The 18,887-nt window shown below is 40.9% G+C and overlaps 1 protein-coding gene across 11 annotated transcripts in view; it reads left to right on the plus strand.

Moving 5' to 3' along the window:
- Nucleotides 1–18,887, plus strand: part of FMR1 (fragile X messenger ribonucleoprotein 1) — a 38,404-nt gene that overhangs the window by 3,886 nt on the left and 15,631 nt on the right. For all 11 annotated transcript variants that reach the window (XM_004587764.3, XM_004587765.2, XM_058658211.1 and 8 more), the window contains exons 2-9: nucleotides 6,544–6,596; nucleotides 10,288–10,381; nucleotides 12,523–12,594; nucleotides 12,879–13,027; nucleotides 13,526–13,619; nucleotides 13,705–13,821; nucleotides 16,255–16,425; nucleotides 16,511–16,589. In XM_004587764.3, the coding sequence (XP_004587821.1) occupies nucleotides 6,544–6,596; nucleotides 10,288–10,381; nucleotides 12,523–12,594; nucleotides 12,879–13,027; nucleotides 13,526–13,619; nucleotides 13,705–13,821; nucleotides 16,255–16,425; nucleotides 16,511–16,589 (829 nt within the window). The remainder of the gene's footprint in view (nucleotides 1–6,543; nucleotides 6,597–10,287; nucleotides 10,382–12,522; nucleotides 12,595–12,878; nucleotides 13,028–13,525; nucleotides 13,620–13,704; nucleotides 13,822–16,254; nucleotides 16,426–16,510; nucleotides 16,590–18,887) is intronic.

An 18,887-nucleotide genomic window follows, 5' to 3' on the forward strand; every position in this document is an offset into this window, starting at 1 on the left:
TGAAAAATATGAAGTGCAGTGCATGAGTTGAAAGTTTAATACAGATGGGATTTCTCTATTTCATCATTTCTGGTAATGTAACATTAGGATTGGATAGCTGCAGTCGTTACATACTTTGTTACGACGTGGTGATAGCTTTGCTTCTTTGGTCCAATTGCTAGTAAACTGGTAATCCCATACTGTGGTTTTTTAAGTGCCCCCCGCCCCCATGAAGAACCTGCATCTGTTTTGAACTGTTTAACACTTTTCTCAAGCCCTAGAGATTTCAGTAACTTTTTTTTTTAACATTCCAAATAGCCGTTTAGAATTTGGTAACTTCTAGAAATATGTTTCTTTTTCTATCCTTATTTTTTTTAAGTTTGCCTTTATTGAGAGGTAACTTTCTCAGATGCAAGAGTATTTCTGCTACCGCGTTTTTTAGAACATATGCCCCCATCTAGTTTATCCCTCTTTTAGTGCCACCTCTGTGTAATTTCAGTAGTCACAACTCCAGAAAGTTGCCTCAGTTCCTTCCTTGCAGCAATCTGAAGTCTAGAGATTGCCTCTTGGAGATGCTCACAGCTATTACGTAGAGCCAACATTCTGAATCTAGGTTTAATTCACAGCAAGATTAACTGCCAAGTTCACAGACTACAACAAGAGCCCTAGTTCTCTTCTAACCCAGTGTGGTTCTCTGTATGTTCACTAAAACTCATTTAGTCTTCTGCCTTTGGAAGCATCTTAGAAATTTCCTTATTTTCTTTGCAAACACCAGCTGTGCTTGATAGGCAAGGATCAGCGCTAAATGCAGTTTCCAAGAGCTTGGTGGTGCCATTGAGGTATTCAGAACAGTGTGATGCAGGTGAAGAAGGGATGGGATTGAAAGGAGGAATCCGGCAGATAAGGAACCCTTGTGAGAGTGAGAGTTGAAAGACTTGATACTCATTGGAGCTATTTGCCCTTTGTTTGAGGGCTGGCTGGGCCAGTTCTTGTATTCTACTTGTTAAAGTAACAAACAGAAGATATTACAAGCTTTCTATATTGAGGTAATAGGCAAACACTGAGTAAAAACAACTGATTTCGAAACAGTCTTGCAAACATCCCTGTGGAGATAACTCTGTGTCCCTCAGGCAGAGGCCCTGTGTGCTGTAATGATTATTCAAACCGAGGCTGCATTTGGAATTGCATTCAGAGCCTGTGGACATTCTTTTTTTTTTTTGGTAGTGGCAATACTTGGACATCTTCCTTTTTTGTGGGAATATTTGGTGTTAGGAAAGTGACAACTATTATCAGTGAATGATTAAACTTGGCAGTAACTTTTAGGCAAACATGAAAAATAAAATTGTGCAGAAGTGTCATAAGACAACTGACTTCTAGTCTGTTTCTTCTGGTGGGTGTGCAAAGTCCCCAGAGTTTGTGGATGATTTAAAGAAGTGCTGCCCTCTACAGTAGCCACTGAGCCATAGGTTGCTTTTGAGAACTGGAAATGTAGCAAGAGTGGATGAGAAACAAATTTCAGTTTTATGGTCAATGGCTGAGAGTAACTTCACCAGAATGAATACAGTTCTACAAGCTGACCAAAATTTTATCATTCTGAACATGTAATGTACAGTAAGAAACTAATGATAAAATTTTAGACAAGGATAGACAAAGACAGAATTATGGCTCTTCTTGGTAAGTAAGGAATCACTCATCTCCTAGTCGGAGTCTTTATTTTAATCAGTACTCTAATGCCATCTTCCAAAGCACATCAGAGAGATATAGGGGGTATCTTTCCCTTTGTCTCTTTTTCATGACTAAGAGCCCAAGAGTGTCAAGTTTCAGCACGCTTAGCTCAAAATCAGGCTTCTTTTTTTTTTTTTTTTTTAAAGATTTATTCATTTCATTACAGCCAGATATACAGAGAGGAGGAGAGACAGAGAGGAAGATCTTCCGTCCTATGATTCACTCCCCAAGTGAGCCGCAACCGGCCGATGCGCGCAGATCCGAAGCCGGGAACCAGGAACCTCTTCCAGATCTCCCACGCGGGTGCAGGGTCCCAATGCATTGGGCCGTCCTCGACTGCTCTCCCAGGCCACAAGCAGGGAGCTGGATGGGAAGTGGAGCTGCCGGGACCAGAACCGGCGCCCATATGGGATCCCGGGGCTTTCAAGGCGAGGACTTTAGGCGCTAGGCCACGGCGCCGGGCCCCAAATCAGGCTTCTTTTTGCAGAAGTAATAAAGTCATAGTGAGGCGAAATCTCAGAGTCCAAAAGATCGTGGTCAGTATTAAAACTAGAGTTCTCAAAATACATTGTAGAAAATGTTGATAGTTTAAATATAGGTCAGTAAAACTAAGCAGGGGCACAGTGCTAGCAAGAGAATGTGTTATGACAGTGTGTCAGTGCGTTCCATAATGGCCATGGTTCCCAGCTGCTCCGCTATGCTGCTGCAGCGGGAGATGGCCCAAGTGCTTGAGCTGCTGCCACCTACTTGGGAGACCTGGAAGAAATCTGTGGCTTGGGCCAGGCCTAGCCCTACCCTTTGAGGCTAGCTGAGGAGAGAAAGCGCAGGTGGAAAATCCCTGTCTCTCTCGCCCTCTCTATAACTTTCAAATAAATAAACCTTTTTAAAATTTATTTTTATATGAAAGTCAAATTTTTTATAGAGAGAAGGGAGAGAGAATGAGAGAGAGATCTTCCGGTCTTTAATTTACTCTCCAAATGGCCACACTGGCCATAGGGGAGCTGATCTGAAGCCAGGAGTCAGGAGCCTCTTCCAGGTCTCCCACGTGGGTGCAGGGTCCCAAGGCTTTGGGCTGTCCTGCACTGCCTTTCCAGGCCTCAGGCAAGGAGCTGGATGGGAAGTGGAGCAGCCTGTACACGAAGTGGCGCCCATAATGGTTGTCAGTGACTAAGTAAATCTCTAAAAAGAAAGGAAATGTATATTTCTCCGACTTTGAGCCAGCAAATATGAAGATTTGTTTCTATACTTTAAGATAATAATTTAGCTACCTCAGTTATAATGCAGTACTTGATGCTACCGCAATGTACTTTAGTCTATAAGCAAAATTTTTCACCATAGTTTGAATTGTCTTTATTTAAGCATTCTTGGAGAAGTGTGGTTGATGCCTGTTTAAGTTGATTACCATTCTGTTTTCCAGGGCCCTGCTTCAGGTTCTGTAGTTTTTCCTAGAAGTAGATGATTAATACTTGATTTATATACTTTAATTTGGATTTTGAGGAACTTTAATTAAAAAAAAAAAAAAGACAGGCGACCCTGTAAGTACCGGTTCTCCCAAATGGCTGTGATGGCTGGGGTGAGCCAGCCAAAGCTGGGGGATATGACTTCCATGTGGCTTTTCCATGTGGATTGCATGGGCCCAAAGACTTGGGGCATTATGCTCTGACTTGCCAGGGAGACTAGCAGGAGCTGGCTGAGAAGCAGAGTGGCTGGCACTCTAACAAGTGCTCCAGTGTGGGATGCCAGTGTGGCGGAGGGTTGTCTTAATGTGCTGTGCCCCACCTCCAGCCCCAGGAAGCTTCATGTGTTCTTAAAGAATCCTTTTACCTACATCAAGCCTCTGAAGACGTTTTCTTTACCAAGGTGTCTGCAGTAAATCATTGTATTTATTTACAAGATTTTCGAGCACCTACCATGAGAGTGAAGACAAACTACCTATCTTCCGAGTGTGGATATTCAGGATCCAAAGCCAAGTGGATTCATTACTCTGTTTTTTCCTAAGAGGTTTATAGGTTTAGCTGAAGTTTAGATCTGATGTATTTTAGTTACTTTTTGCATATGATATGAGCTAAAGATTGACATTTCTTCTTTTGTCTGCAGTTACCCAAAAGCCTCAGCACCACTTGTTGAAAACACTCCTTCCCCTTGTTAAATTGCCTTGACATCCTTTTAAGCAAAAACATGTTTTATTATAGTTTTAAATTCACAAAATAAAAATTACTGAGTTGTACAGAGTTTCCATATATGGCTTCCTTTTTGACAAAGGATTTTTTTCTCTCACACCCTGAATTGTTCCTCCTTCCTAAATCTGTGTGCCTTTTGCCCCTTCGATCTGGGGAAATGCCTCTGCATCATCTACTCCCTTTAGTTCGACTCATTCTTCCTTCTCTTTTAATGTTCACTGAAAACCAGGTTTTATTCCAGTGATCTTCTCTTATTATGTGTCCCCTCCCCCCATAACACACGTCTTTGTTTTTTAAAGATTTACTTATTTTTATTGGAAAGTCAGATGTACAGAGGGAAGGAGAGAGAGCAAGACAGATCTTCCAACCACTGGTTTACTTCCAAGGTGGCTGCAAAGGCTGGAGCTGAGCTGGGCTGATTTGAAGCCAGGAGCCAGGGGCTCCTTCTGGGTCTCCCACGCAGGTGCAGTGTCCCAAGGCTTTGGGCCATCCTCCACTGCTTTCCCAGGCCACAAGCAGGGAGCTGGATGGGAAGAGGAGCAGCTGGGACTTGAAGTGACACCTGTGTGAGATCCTGGCTCATGCAAGGCAAGGACTTTAGCCAATAGGCTACTGTGCCCTGCTCTGCCTACTTCCCCTCGCTCCAAGCACATCTTTACCCAATACTGCGATTGGAACCTCTTAGGAAATGATCCATTTGGTAACTCCACGGAGTTACTACTAAGCTCTCTGGAGCATTAGTGAACAAATTAAGATCTACACATCCTCAGGAAGCTTAGTCTTAGTGAAAAAAATAAGCAATACTGATATAACGGAGTGAGGTGTGTGATGTCAAGGATAGACACAGAAATGCCATCAGGGCTTTAATGTAGTCATCTGAGTTTTCCCATACCTGAACTGAACTGAAAGCCAGCACCAGTCAGTCCCATCAGTGGAAGATAACTGGATAAAATGGAAGATCAGTCAGAAGAAAAGGAGGAACCGGCTTTATGGAGAGAGGCCTCCAAACTACAGTGTGTGTCATAAGCAGTTGAGCTCTTCCAGAGAGCCAGCCCTAACGTGGTAAAATATGAAGCTTCCAGAGTTTTGGGTGTGAAGTAACAGATCAAGAAGAACCCCTCACAGCCGGAGACATTTGTCCGGTCCTACGGGCAGGGAGAAACCAGTGAAGGAGAGTAGAGAAATAGTAGGTACAGTGCAAATTTTGAAAAAGGTTGACGTCTCTCAGTTATTGTAAAATGAGTTCAGATACAAAGTCCTTCTAGCTTTTCTTCATGCTTTATCCTATTCCTGTAATTGCCCAAACCCTGCTTTTCTATACCTATTGCTTCATTTTATAGAATTACAGACAACATGCCAATTAAAGGACTCTTCATAATTAGCTATTATTTTGTTCTTTCTGTAAATTGCTGTAATTGTGTCATCAGATTTTAAAAGTTGAGCCTCTAAACTTTATAATTTTTTCCCTCCAAGTGCCTACGAGTTTGAGAATTTCAACACTAGTAATTTAGACTTGGTGTTTGCAGCATATGATTGGAAAATTTGTACTTGCCTATACATAGTTTTGAAATATTTAATCACTGGTGCATTCTCCTAAAATTCCATTGAAAGGTATGTTACAGCAAAACTACACCAATGGACATAGAACTAAAACGTGTTTCTTAATTGTTAATCGTGCTAGCCTAAAGTATACCTTCGCTTTTGCACTCCACCGGTGCATTGGAGCTTTCCAGTATCTCCGTATTTCCCATGAAATGCTGAACTCTGCGGAGCAGTTTTGGTTTTACTTATCTTTTTTTTTTTAAGATTTATTTACTTATTTTTATTACAAAGTCAGATATACAGAGAGGAGAGACAGAGAGGAAGATCTTCCGTCCGATGATTCACTCCCCAAGTGAGCCTCAACGGCCAGTGCTGCGCGGCGATCCGAAGCAGGGAACCTGGAACCTCTTCCAGGTCTCCCACGCGGGTGCAGGGTCCCAAAGCTTTGGGCTGTCCTGGACTGCTTTCCCAGGCCACAAGCAGGGAGCTGGATGGGAAGTGGAGCTGCCGGGATTAGAACTGGCGCCCATATGGGATCCTGGCACGTTCAAGGCGAGGACTTTAGGCGCTAGGCCACGCCGCCGGGGCCGGTTGTACTTATCTTTTATAGTTCTAGGACCTGGCACATAGGATCTGGTATGTGAAAAGGGAACGACTCTTTCATTCAACTCACTAGGTATTCTTAAATATAAGCTATTTGATAGCTCCATGAAATTTTTTTTAAAGATTTATTCATTTTATTACAGCCAGATATACACAGAGGAGGAGAGACAGAGAGGAAGAACTTCCGTCCTATGATTCACTCCCCAAGTGAGCCGCAACGGGCCGGTGCGCGCCGATCCGAAGCCGGGAACCTGGAACCTCTTCTGGGTCTCCCACAAGGGTGCAGGGTCCCAAGGCTTTGAGCCGTGCTCCACTGCTTTCCCAGGCCACAAGCAGGGAGCTGGATGGGAAGTGGAACTGCCGGGATTAGAACCGGCGCCCATATGGGATCCCGGGGCTTTCAAGGCGAGGACTTTAGGCGCTAGGCCACGCCGCCGGGCCCAGCTCCATGAAATTTTAACTGAAAACAAAAATGATCTTTAAAATTAAAAGTTACTTTAACTTTTTCTTATAGGCATTTGTGAAGGATGTTCATGAAGATTCAATAACAGTTGCATTTGAAAACAAGTAAGTGTCTTGCTATATAGACTTACTGTTTACATTGTTTAATATTTTCTGCCAATCTTTTGACATTTTCATAATTGAAGTCTAGTTTGAATGTTTTTCAGGAATGACTCTTCATTTTAGCCAGAAGTTCCTGAACAGCTCCAGTTAAAGCCGTGGAATGACTGTGCTAATGACCTCAACTTCTCAGTCCCCTTGACTATGGAAAAAGTTCCTTCCATTCTAGAAACTTGAAATTTGGATAGGGATATTTATAATTTTTAAAAGATGAAAATGAAAAATTCTTGGGTATTAGTAAAAAAAATTACGTGGGTTTTATAACATTCAATGTAAAATTGGTGGCTTTTGTTCTTTAGTACAATTTATCAGATAGTCATGTTTAACATTAGCTTGTATTATATATTTCATATCTTTATAATTCTAATAGTGATAGCTGATCTTTTCTGCTTTCTTTTGCTAGATGACAAAATGAAAGTATGGCTCTAAGAAACATTACTTGTAGGATAGCAATGAGAGTATAGATAGTAACATTTTGGAGAGAAGTGAGATCGGTCTCCCAATGTTTTCAGTGCTAATAAAGTCTGTTTTCATAATTGTCATTCAAAAGTTTAAAGGAAAAATAAACTCCCTAACCTAACTATGGAGGTAGCCATAATATTAGAATTTTACTAAATTCTGATGAATAGTGGACAGTTAAAAGGTTTGGGAGTTTTATGTACCAAGAGACTTAATAGTATGTCATAACTAGTCTGCAAATCTGTAGAGACAAAAAGTAGATTAGAGGTTGCTTAGTGCTAGTGGGGGATGGGAAGGACTAGAGCTAAGGAATACAGGGTTTCTTTTGGAGGTGATGAAGTTATCAGGTAATTTCTCATGATTGTACACATATGTGGATATAAGAGCCAGTGAATTATACATGTGATTTGGTGGGTCATATGATATGTGAATTATATCTCAATAAGCCTGCTAAAATACAGCCTATGATCTGTATTGAGCAATAAATAAAAACATCCTGATTCTAAAACTGTTGAAAAACACGACTGCATATCAATGCCTAGAAAATAAATGTTGCAATCAGAGCATTAGCTTATTGTTTTAGCCAACAGAGCAGAGCAGACTCAGACATCAGAGGAACATTGGCTGGAGAAGACTGAGGACCGGGCGTGTTCACCCCATTCCTGCCTGTAGACTGATCTCAGTCCAAAACACAAGTTTGGATAATAAAATACACTTTCTCTGATCACATTAAAACAAATTACAGAATTTGCCTCTGCTGCTTCAAATATCCCTGGATGTACAGTAGGCGACAGTATCACACTTCTAATGGAAAAATCTCTGATCACCTGGAGGGTAGTTTTTTTGTTTGTTTGTTTCCTTGTAATTTTTCTGTTTTTTGCTTACTCCCATCGCTAGGTAAACAGTTTCCCATTAAGAGAGATATCTTCATTTGCCACTCTTAGTTTCTCCTGTAGTCTCTAGCCTGAAGTGTTAAGCAGATACTCATTCCCTCTGTGCAAGTAAGAATGTGTCATATATATGTGTGTCTGTATTTGTATGTGTATATGACTTACCGCAAGGGATTGCTGATTTTGAATCAGATTTCTTAATATAAAGTCAGAAGTATTGCATCCTTGCACCTTCTTCTTTATCTCTTGGATCTGCATGTATGTTTCTTTTCAAGCTGTCAGTCATCCTGGAAATTTGAAATTAACAACTGGTTTCGCTTGTGTTCTTAGCGGCAACAGGGATGGGGCACTGCTCTGCTTGCTAGGGCCCTGCCATCGCTCTGTTAAAAATCCATCTTCTGTAGGACCTCAGATTTGCATGTATCCATTCTTTCCTTTCAATCAACTTGTGTTAATCAGATTGTTTTGGATGATTTTATTTTTTAACCTTTCACATTTCATGTTTTTAGTAATTGATTTTTCTCTTTGTATTCTTGACTTAAAATTGTTTCTTATCCTTTGAAATCAAGGATACCATACATTATATGCTTTACAATTAAAATTTAGCAATTTATGTTAAAAGGCACCAGTTTTCAATCCATAGACAAGGATGTTTTGAAGTAACGACTTAAATTTTTTTACGGTTTTGAAGTGTGTATGAGTCAGGGAAAGGCACATTCTAATACTTGTACAAATTCTGATTTAATTATTTGCCCTCTTAGATAATTTTTAAAAATATTTTGGAACAGTTACCGAGAGGGAGGGGTTGGAAAGAGTGGGAAAGAGTCTTCCCTGAAGCGTTTCACTCCCCACAAGGGCTGGGCCACACTGCAACAGGAGCTTCCTGTGGCTCTCCCGCATGGCTGGCAAGGGCCAGACATCTGGGCCGTCTCCTACTACTTTGCTCAGGCTCACTAGCAGGGAGCTAGACTGGAAGTGGAGCAGCTGGGAAGCCAGCTGGCGCCCATATTGGATGCTGGTGTCACAGGCAGCTGCTTTACTTGCCACAAGCCAGCCCCATAATAACTCTTCCTTAAAAACAAAAGCAGGGCTGGGCACAGTAGCCTGGTAGCTAAAGTCCTCGCCTTGAACGCACAGGGATCTCATATGGGTGCCAGTTCTACTCCTGGCTGCTCTACTTCCCATCCAGCTCCCTGCTTGTGGCCTGGGAAAGCAGTTGAGGACGGCCCAAAGCCTTAGGAGCCTGCACCCGCATGGGAGACCTAGCAGAGGCTCCTGGCTCCTGGCTTTGGATTGACTCATCTCCAGCCATTGTGACCACTTGGGGAGTGAATCAGTGGACAAAAGATCTTCCTTTCTGTCTCTCCTCTCTGTATATCTGACTTTCCAATAAAAATAACAAAATACAATAATAAAAAACAATTGGCACTTCCCTCATTCCCCTTTAAAAGCAAGACATTAGCATTGTGCAGTGAACAAATCTTAATATTTGCTGGTAAAACACCCCAAGAACCCAAAAGGACTGCTCCAGAAGTTGAATCCCTCAGCGTTCCTGCAGTTTGTTTTTTAATGTATCTTTGTGGGCTTAAAAGGAATTTTGGGGTGTCTTTCAATGTTTTTTTCCATGTGATTTAAAAATGGAAACCATAGGCCACTTGACTGACTTTCTGTAGGCTGTCTCCATTGGGTTTCTGTGGTTTAGGGGGTCGCCACCAGCCCAGTGCCTGCTGATGTAGCATGCTGCTCAGCTGCTGGCTACCTGTAGCAAGGACTGACAGCCTTGTGGGATCTAACATTTAAAAGGGGGGGGAAGTGAGTTGTGAATTGCAAATGTGCTGACTACGCCAGTTTGCTTGGGAAATTGAAGGCAATTTCTGCGGTGGTTGGAATGTGGTTGAAAGTTCCCTGGCAAGTAGAATTATGTTGATGATATTACTAACAATTATTGATGTAAGCATTTAATGTAAATATCGAAGGACATTTCTGTTGGCGCCGTAATATCTAGAAAGTCTTAGGAGATGAAATTGGAAGAATGACTGTTGATCTGTTGTGTTTAGAGACATCTAAAATGAAAGCTGCAGAGCTGTTGTGCTTTGTGGAGAATTTGCTGTAAAATATTTGTCTTAGCATTAAGCTGCACTTGGCAAAAACTGACCCGTGTTAAGCATTTGCTTCTTAAGACTAGATCAAGAGAGTCCCTCTTACACCAGATGCTAACGGCAGCGTGGTCAAGGGTGCAGTTGACCTCCGAAAGCATATTACATAATGGTACGTGTGTTTACTTTCAGCTGGCAGCCAGAGAGGCAGATTCCGTTCCATGATGTGAGGTTCCCACCACCTGTAGGTTATAATAAAGATATAAATGAAAGTGACGAAGTTGAGGTAAGTTTCTCCTTTAGTGCTGGAGGAGTGGAGGTACTTGAATTGCCTGTACTTTTTCAAATACCTTAGCTTTGATACTACTGAGCTACCTAGATTAGTGTGGCTAAAACATTAATTCTTAAGCCCAATCTGTTTTAATAATGATTTGAAAATGGTACATGATTTAAATGTGACAGTCTGAGGATCACCCAGGATATGGTTTTGAACATCACTGTCCTGAGTTTGGGGTGTGTGTGTGTGCACACACACAGTATTGGTATTTTCCCCTTTTATTGCAGTCTAAATATTTAGGCCACATATTGTTTGTCTACTGCTGTATGGCTGTTTTAAGCAAAATGGATTAGGAAAATTGATTTTACAAAGAAAAGAAATAATGCTACTTAGTAGAACAATTACCTGGAATTTATTTTAGTAGTAGTGAATCTCCCTAATAAGCTGCAAATTTGTTTGTACATATAGACCACAATTCTTTCACTCACTCATCTGCTGTTGCTACAGAGATTAAATACACGAGCGAGATAATAGTGTATGTGAGTGTTCACTTTAAATTGCTTTTGCACTTTGGGCAGATGTAGTTTTCCTTATATTACAGTACGTGTACTGTCCTACCTTTTTGCACACACAAGGTTGAGCTGCTTCTCTTTTCGTACAGTATATTGTAAACAGTTGCAATTTCGTGAGTGTTTATATTATGAAGGAAACAGCTAAATAGGCTTTTGTCAGGTAAGACAAAATGGCACTGGGTTCTTGAATTCTTACTTTCTGTGCTAGGTACCAAATGTACAGCTGAAACAGGACAAAGTTCCCTGCCTTTGGTGAGGTCACATTCTAGTGGGAACAGCTAATAGCATGACAAGTGTGAGTAAGTCATATGAGGAGGAAAACAGCAAGAGGATGAAAGGTAATGTAGGGGAAGTTCTAAACAGTAGCCCTGGGGGGTCTCTGGATGTCCAGGCCTAGGAGAAAGCATTACTTTTATTGTACTCAGTACCTGCTAGATGCAAAAAAGCTGGGTTCTTGTAAGGAATCCTCATAGTATTTGCACCTCCTCTCCACTTCTCTAGGAGAATACAAGCTGTGTAAAGGCAAGAAGCAGGTCTTTTGGTCTGTGTGAGGAGGAATGGTTACAGTGCCTCCCCAACCTGGTCATGCTGACAAGTGAAGACGAGTGAGATGCCAGCACGGCCTCCCTGTGTTAGCTACCAGTTAGCTGAGTTCATTTCTCCGGTTACTGCGGAGGTAGAGATAGCTGCAGCAGGGAAAGGTAGATTGGGTTGTGCTTGGTTCCCGTATTGTAAATGTGTAAGGGAGGTGAGTTTGAGCCCTGACTTGTGAGCCCTATACTCTGCCTCTCTCTACTCTCTGGGCCTCTCCTCCCCACTTCCCGTGGTCCTCAGCACTTCTTTCTGTTTCTGGAATGTTTGCATCTTTTCACTTATGCATACTATATTGTCCTTGCTCCTGTTGCTCTCCGTTTGCTTAGTGTGTTCACAAAGATTGCACACTGCACACCTTCAGTGAACTCTGAAGTCGTCACCAGTCAGTTAAAAGAGGTGATAGCTAGCATCTGAAAGAGCAGGAAGATAATATCCAGAAGGTCGCCAGGATGAAATTGTCTTTTTTTTTTTTTTTTTGAAAGGAGGCAGGAAATGGCAATCTGTCCATTTAGTCCCCAGGAGACATGAATGTCAGAAGCTGTGCTGAGCCATTAGTGGTGCGATCCATTTAGTAACTAAGGAACCAGGTATTCTATCCGTGACAAAAACTTCCAAATAGTTCTTGCTTATTTGAATAAAATGAAAACAGGTTTGTCCATGTTTAGATGCACTTCTCTAGCTTAGTAAGTATGTAGGGGAGCTATGACCACACTTACGAAGGACAGCTCGTTGGGAGCACTGGCATTCCTGAAGTAGAACAGATGTGTAGGAGAGCTGCCTTTTGCAGGCGGGTCTCAGGCAGTCTCCACGAGTTCCTGATCATGTATAGTTCAGAGTACATAGGCACATAATCTGGGTGAAGAGAATACGGCATGATTTGAAACACACATCTGGGCATTTTTAAAAGAAAATTTCCTAGACATCTAATTTATAGATTCCAAATGATGTTGATCATGAACTATGCTGCATTGTAATTTTGTGTAGGTTTATTCCAGAGCAAATGAAAAGGAACCTTGCTGCTGGTGGTTGGCTAAAGTGAGGATGATAAAGGGCGAGGTAAGGAAAACGCTGCAGGATTTTTTTTTTTTTTTTGCCTTGCACTCATTCCCTTTTCTCAACCCATTTACTGCACTTTTCTCTCAGTTTCTATCTTGAAATGTTACCCATTTTGAATTTTGAATTACACCTCTAAGGTTTTCGCTAGGTAGCTGTTATGTTTTAGGGTTTCCATTGATTAACTTTGTTTCCTGTAGAAAATTTGTTTCCAGATACCTCAGCAGGTGTAGCTTCTTTCAGTCTAAGCGCTCTGGCTAGGTGTGACTCTTCTTTATTTCTCTCAGTTTTACGTAATAGAGTATGCAGCATGCGATGCTACCTATAATGAAATTGTCACAATTGAACGTTTACGATCAGTTAATCCCAACAAGCCTGCTACAAAAGATACATTCCATAATATCAAGCTGGATGTGCCCGAAGATTTACGGCAAATGTAAGTGGGATGCTGGGAATGCTGAGAACTCATTTTATGCAGTTAACTTTAAAAACTTTTTATAAATATTAAATTCATATTAAATGCCACAGTTCAATGAATTTAATATTTAGCTTTTCCTACTTATATAATCAAGGCAGTCTTGTATGTATTGAAACTTCTTTGGCTAGATACATGGTTGTACATAACATGTATTTGTTTTCTAATAAACCAGCTTCATTTGTGAATTGTAAGCTTTTGAAGCTGATAAAGCAAATGAGATTAATTCTGTCTTTAATCAAGTTAAATTCTTTCAGCTTTTCCTTTTTTTAGCCAAAATATCTGTGTAGTATCAGATTGTTGAATTGGCTCCTCCTTTGAGACATAAGCAGCAAAGAAATTAAACTGAACTTTTATGTTACATGTTTTTTTCTGGAACCATGATTCTTTTTAAACTCTAAATCCATTTGCATGTAGTTGTGGCACTCATTTATTTAGCGGTACATATTCTGTTTCCAGGTGTGCCAAAGAGTCGGCACATAAGGACTTCAAAAAGGCAGTTGGTGCCTTTGCTGTAACTTACGATCCAGAAAATCACCAACTTGTAATTTTGGTGAGTTTTCGAATTGTATTTGGAGGATTCATTCCTTTGGGGGGGATTTGCTTTGATAATAATGTTGTTAACTTCAATAATTTAGTCCATCAATGAAGTCACCTCAAAGCGAGCACACATGCTGATTGACATGCACTTTCGGAGTCTGCGCACGAAGCTGTCTCTGATACTGAGGAATGAAGAAGCCAGCAAGCAGCTGGAGGTATGTGTCTCTCCAGAGCACTGTGGCCAAGACTATCTGGAAGTGAGAACTGTACGGTTCCAAAGTGGAAAGGGGCAGCTTGGCATTACTTACCATTTGCTAGCAGTTCTTTATAATCTGGAAAATTAAATTGTACGAAAGTGTAATCATACTAAGGTTTTCAGGCCTGAGCTTTCAACGTAAAGCAGCACTTTGTGTATCTGAAGGGACTTCTGACCGATTCACTGTTACTAGAAGTTCGTCCAAGCTGCTAATAAATGAGACAGTGGTTCTCCCATATGATGTTATCATTAAAGCACTAGAGTGTTGAAATATCTAATCACTCCTGTCATTGTGTCTGTTCATCTCTGTTTGACAGGGTGTAGAACTTCCAATTGGTTCTCACTCTGTAAAACTCCTGCTTTCAGTTTCCTGCAGAGGTCCTTTCCCCTAACTTATTAGTTCGTCTCTTATGGTGCATTTTATCTACTTTTATTAATTCTCCAATGATTTCCATCACCATACATTTATTTTCATTTGATAACTACCTAGTATTTCCATTCATTATCATAGATGCGAAATGGATTTAGTTTATTATGCCAACTGATGTATTGTACTGTTAAATGTGGCAGTTCCCCATCATTATTCATTTTGATAGAAAAAAGCATCATGCAATTGAAATCGTTTTTAAAGCAAAAGTTGAAAGCTACATTTTGAGGGAGAAGGTAGTCAGTTCTATTCTTGTATATTTTTTGACTTCCGACTTGATGTGTGAGTACTGAACTCTTATTAGGAGAGGAAAAAGTCAAATCTCTTCGTTTTCCTTATGGCCATGGGGAATCTGTGTATTGTGGGGCTTTTGTTTTGTTTTGTTTTGTTTTGTTTTGTTTTGTTTTTTCGGCTTTTTTGCCTGTTTGTTTTCATTCTTTCTTAATGTCCCTATGTTCACAATTTTGTGGTTTCTTTAGCAATTCTCTCGTAACTTTTAGGCCAGAGCAGCCTCCTTTCTCGTTGTGAGTATTAATGGATATATTTGTTTGCCTCTTAAATCTCTAATTCTCCTTAAATGATCTGTATCCTGTCCTTGACTTACCATACATTAGTAAAGTATCAATGAAAAGAATGATTAAGTTAATGAACCAGGACTCAAAAACATTACTTTGAAAAAAAAATGGATATTGTACTTATAAAATTGTTTATACCAGATATGTGCATTTCTTCAAATTACCAGGTATGCTGAATAATGAGCGACTAGTGTGCATGCCTTTCGTCACTACTAATAATATTCCTTTAAGAACTTTGCATTTTTCAACATGAGCCACTAATATGTTTGGTTTTCATTAATGGCATGCTAGAACTAAATGTGAGACTTTGACATTCTAGTTAAAGATCAGGATTATCCACAAGTTTGGGGTGTCAGTGTAAGTTAGTTTCATCATTACTGAGTATTTGAAAGAGTTCGTCATATTCCTGGAGCCACATCCAGGTCCCACAGACTTGGATGGAAAGTAGGATAAGCTTAAATCTTTGGCATGGTCCATGCTCTCTTGTTTGTAACTACTCGGTTACCAACAAGCTTTAGGATCTTTTTCTTTAGATTTAAGGAGGAAAGAAGGTTTTAATATCATCACTTCAAAAGAGAGGTGGATCACCATCTCTACTTTCCCAGGCCACATGAAGGGAGCTGGATGGAAAGTGGGGCTGCCGGGATTAGAACCGGTGACCGTATGGGATCCCGGTGCGTGCAATATGGTCGCCAGTTCTAATCCCGGCCGCCCCACTTCCCATCCAGCTCCCTGCTTGTGACCTGGGAAAGTAGTCGAGGACGGTCCAGAGCCTTGGCACTCTGCACCCACGTGGGAGACCAGGAATAGCTCCTGGCTTCGGATTGGCTCAGCTCCAGCTGTGACAGCTGCTTGAGGAATGAACCATCGGACGGAAGATCTTCCTCTCTGTCTCTCCTGCTCTATATATCTGCCTTTGCAATAAAAATAAATAAATCTTTAAAAAAATAAAATTGTAAAAGCAATGCTGTTTGCAGAAAGCATACATTTATGTCCTTTAATAAATAAAAAGTAAATGAATTTTTATGAAGATGGATAATTTTAACATTGCATCTGTGAGACCAAGTGAGACTAAATGATCTGCTTCGTAGTCACTGCCTTGGCAATGTCATTAGTAACTAAAGCCACCTTACAGATAGACTTGTCAAAGTGACTTTGGAAAACTCTCAACAAGCTCTTTCCTATTAATAAAAATGTATCAAATGGTACACATATCATGTGACCTAAACAATATCTGTGCTGTAGGAAATAGTTTCCAAAATTAATTTTCAACTGAAACTAATTTACAGGCCCCTGAAATACAGGGCCAGGAGAATTTACATGGCTGACCTAATTGTAGTAGTTTTATTATTTGATTAAACATGTTGATCAACTGTGTATTTCTCTTCAGAGTTCAAGGCAGCTTGCCTCAAGGTTTCACGAACAGTTTGTTGTACGAGAAGATCTGATGGGTCTAGCTATTGGTACTCATGGTGCTAATATTCAGCAAGCTAGGAAAGTTCCTGGGGTCACTGCCATTGACCTAGATGAAGATACCTGCACATTTCATATTTATGGAGAGGTAATTATTTTGCTAAATATATTTTTTCAAATCAGTATTTCAGTTGGCTGGTTTTGGTCTTGAACCTTTCCCTTCTTTTTCTTAGGATCAGGATGCAGTGAAAAAGGCTAGAAGCTTTCTCGAATTTGCTGAAGATGTCATACAAGTTCCACGGAACTTAGTAGGTGAGTCAGAAATATCAGTTAACACAATACAAAACCAAAATTTACATCAGCAGTATATACCAATAGAATTTAATTTCCCCTCACTCAAAGGTATTGTTGAATTGAAACAACCTTTATAAATTGTGGTCTGGTGCTGCAGTTTATAGTGCATCCCTTAAAGAACTGAGAATACTGAGACTTGAAGCATGGCAGTGAGTTGTTACATGATTAACTGCAGAGAAATGAATTCCCTTTAAAGGTGTTTGAAGATTGGGAATTAGGCCGGTGTTGTCACACCGCAGCTTAAGCTGCCTTGTGATGGTGGCATCCCATATGGATGCCGATTTGAGAAGCTGCTGCTCCGCTTCCAGTCCAGCTCCCTGCTCATGCCTCCGGCTTAGCAGTGGGAGAATGCCCCACGTGTTTGGGTTGCTGCCTCCAAGTGGGAGAGCTTGAGCGAGTTCCTGGCTGCTGGTTTCATTCAGCCTGGCCCAGCCCTGGCTCTTGCAGCGTTTGGGGAGTCAGTTGTGGATGGATGATCCTGTCTTAATTTTACCTTTCAAAGGAAAAATTTGGCAAACAAAAATCAGGAGTGAAATTAGAACTGTAAATGGTCTCACCAAATAGTTACTGGATGAACGGGAGCAGTGTCTTTGTGGAGAAAAATGATGGTGGAGCTTTCCAAGGTATTTTGAAATGGACTCTCGCAAAACATTTTCCTAATAAGCAGGTGTTACTGTCATTTTTCGGCCTTCCACAGAGGTGACAAGCAAAGTGTTCAGAGCATTGCAACGAAACTGTGGCCGTGAACTTTGCCCTGATTAGACCACTGGCACCCCTTGAAAGGCACTGCGTTGATTGAGCTCTGTCTTTAGAAGCATGTTGATAAAGCACTGTTTCATCTTGTGTTTCATCTTCCTGTGGAGAGCTCTGCTCTTGTCTGCCACTGAGCTGAGCACGGCAGTTTTGGTATAGAAGCTTTGCCTCACTTGAGTTTTAGAGTCAGAGTTGTCGAGGCAATTGAAATGTCTATAGTGTTGGCTGTTGTTGCTGTTGTAAATCATTGATCCTCTTCAGGAACGCATGAACAACATTCATTTTATCCTCACAGTTAGACTGATGTGCATGGTCTGCTGCTGGGAGCTTTGTTGCCAGTGTCGTCTCATTGTTTCCATAACATGAGTTATCCCGGGGAGGGCGTTGTGACACACTAAGTCACCACTCCCCCTTATCCTTGGTGACGTGAGTCCAGCTTGCTGTATTCCTGATCCCGCTAATTGCTAATGAGTTCTAGTAAGCAGCAGGTGATGGCTCAAGTGCTTGAGCCCCTGTAGGAGACTCAAATGAAGTTCCCGGCTGCTGGCGTCCACAGTGCAGGCTCTTACAGGCGTTTAGGGGAATAAACCGGCAGGTAGAAAGTCTACCTGGCTCGTTCACGCTGCCTTGCCAGCGGATTACATTTGAAATGTTCATCCATTTGCAGATTACTGATTCTTTAGCGCATTATACCTGTGACCTTTTCATAAAGCACCAGTGATCTTGCCATTCTTCCACCTGGCTTCACCATAAATTTGATATTTGTACTTCCATTTTAGCAGAATTCATATTGCTGTGATAAGAACCCTTTTCATATTCCAGACCCTTTAATGTCTCAAACTAAATGTTGCCCAGAGAGAGTTAATACAAATTTACTTTGGTGTAAAAAGGTTTAAAATGTTCCTTTTTTTGTAATGCACATTTCCCACGAACTTTTTAAAAACCCTCCTCATAAAAGCATAAAGATTTTCTTACGTCATTAAAAAAAAACAAAACAAAACACCAGGAATGATGCCCCCATGTCAGAAAAAAAAAACTATCTGAAAAGTAATGCTGTTGTTTTTAATTATCAATAGACAGAAACTTGTATGTCAGTTTCGTTGATGTTTGGGCCTGGTATGATAGTAGAGCACAGTACTTGGGTGCTGCGTTGCATCATTTCTCAGTATTTGTTTGACCTTGGCAGTTGATTTAGTCAATTGGCGTCCTTTTCCTCCACTTGTCAAACATCTCACAGAGTTGCAATAATTAAATGGGAAGGTTACCCAATTGTCAGCTCTATTTTAGTGCAGCAGAATTTTACTAAATTGCCCATCGGGCTTTGGAAGTAACTATGTAATATAGAAAGTGGATTATTTGTTATTAAATAGCAAAAGCAGGTTCTACTTGTGAGCTCAGAAGATCATCAGAAAAGTTGCTGAAGTGAATTGTCCTAGTTTTTTGTTCTGTTGCGTTTCTGTTTGGTAAAATGAGAATTATGGTTTCCAGATGGTCTGTTACAAT

The sequence above is a fragment of the Ochotona princeps genome, chromosome X, assembly GCF_030435755.1.
Source record: "Ochotona princeps isolate mOchPri1 chromosome X, mOchPri1.hap1, whole genome shotgun sequence".
NCBI classification, from domain to species: domain Eukaryota; kingdom Metazoa; phylum Chordata; class Mammalia; order Lagomorpha; family Ochotonidae; genus Ochotona; species Ochotona princeps.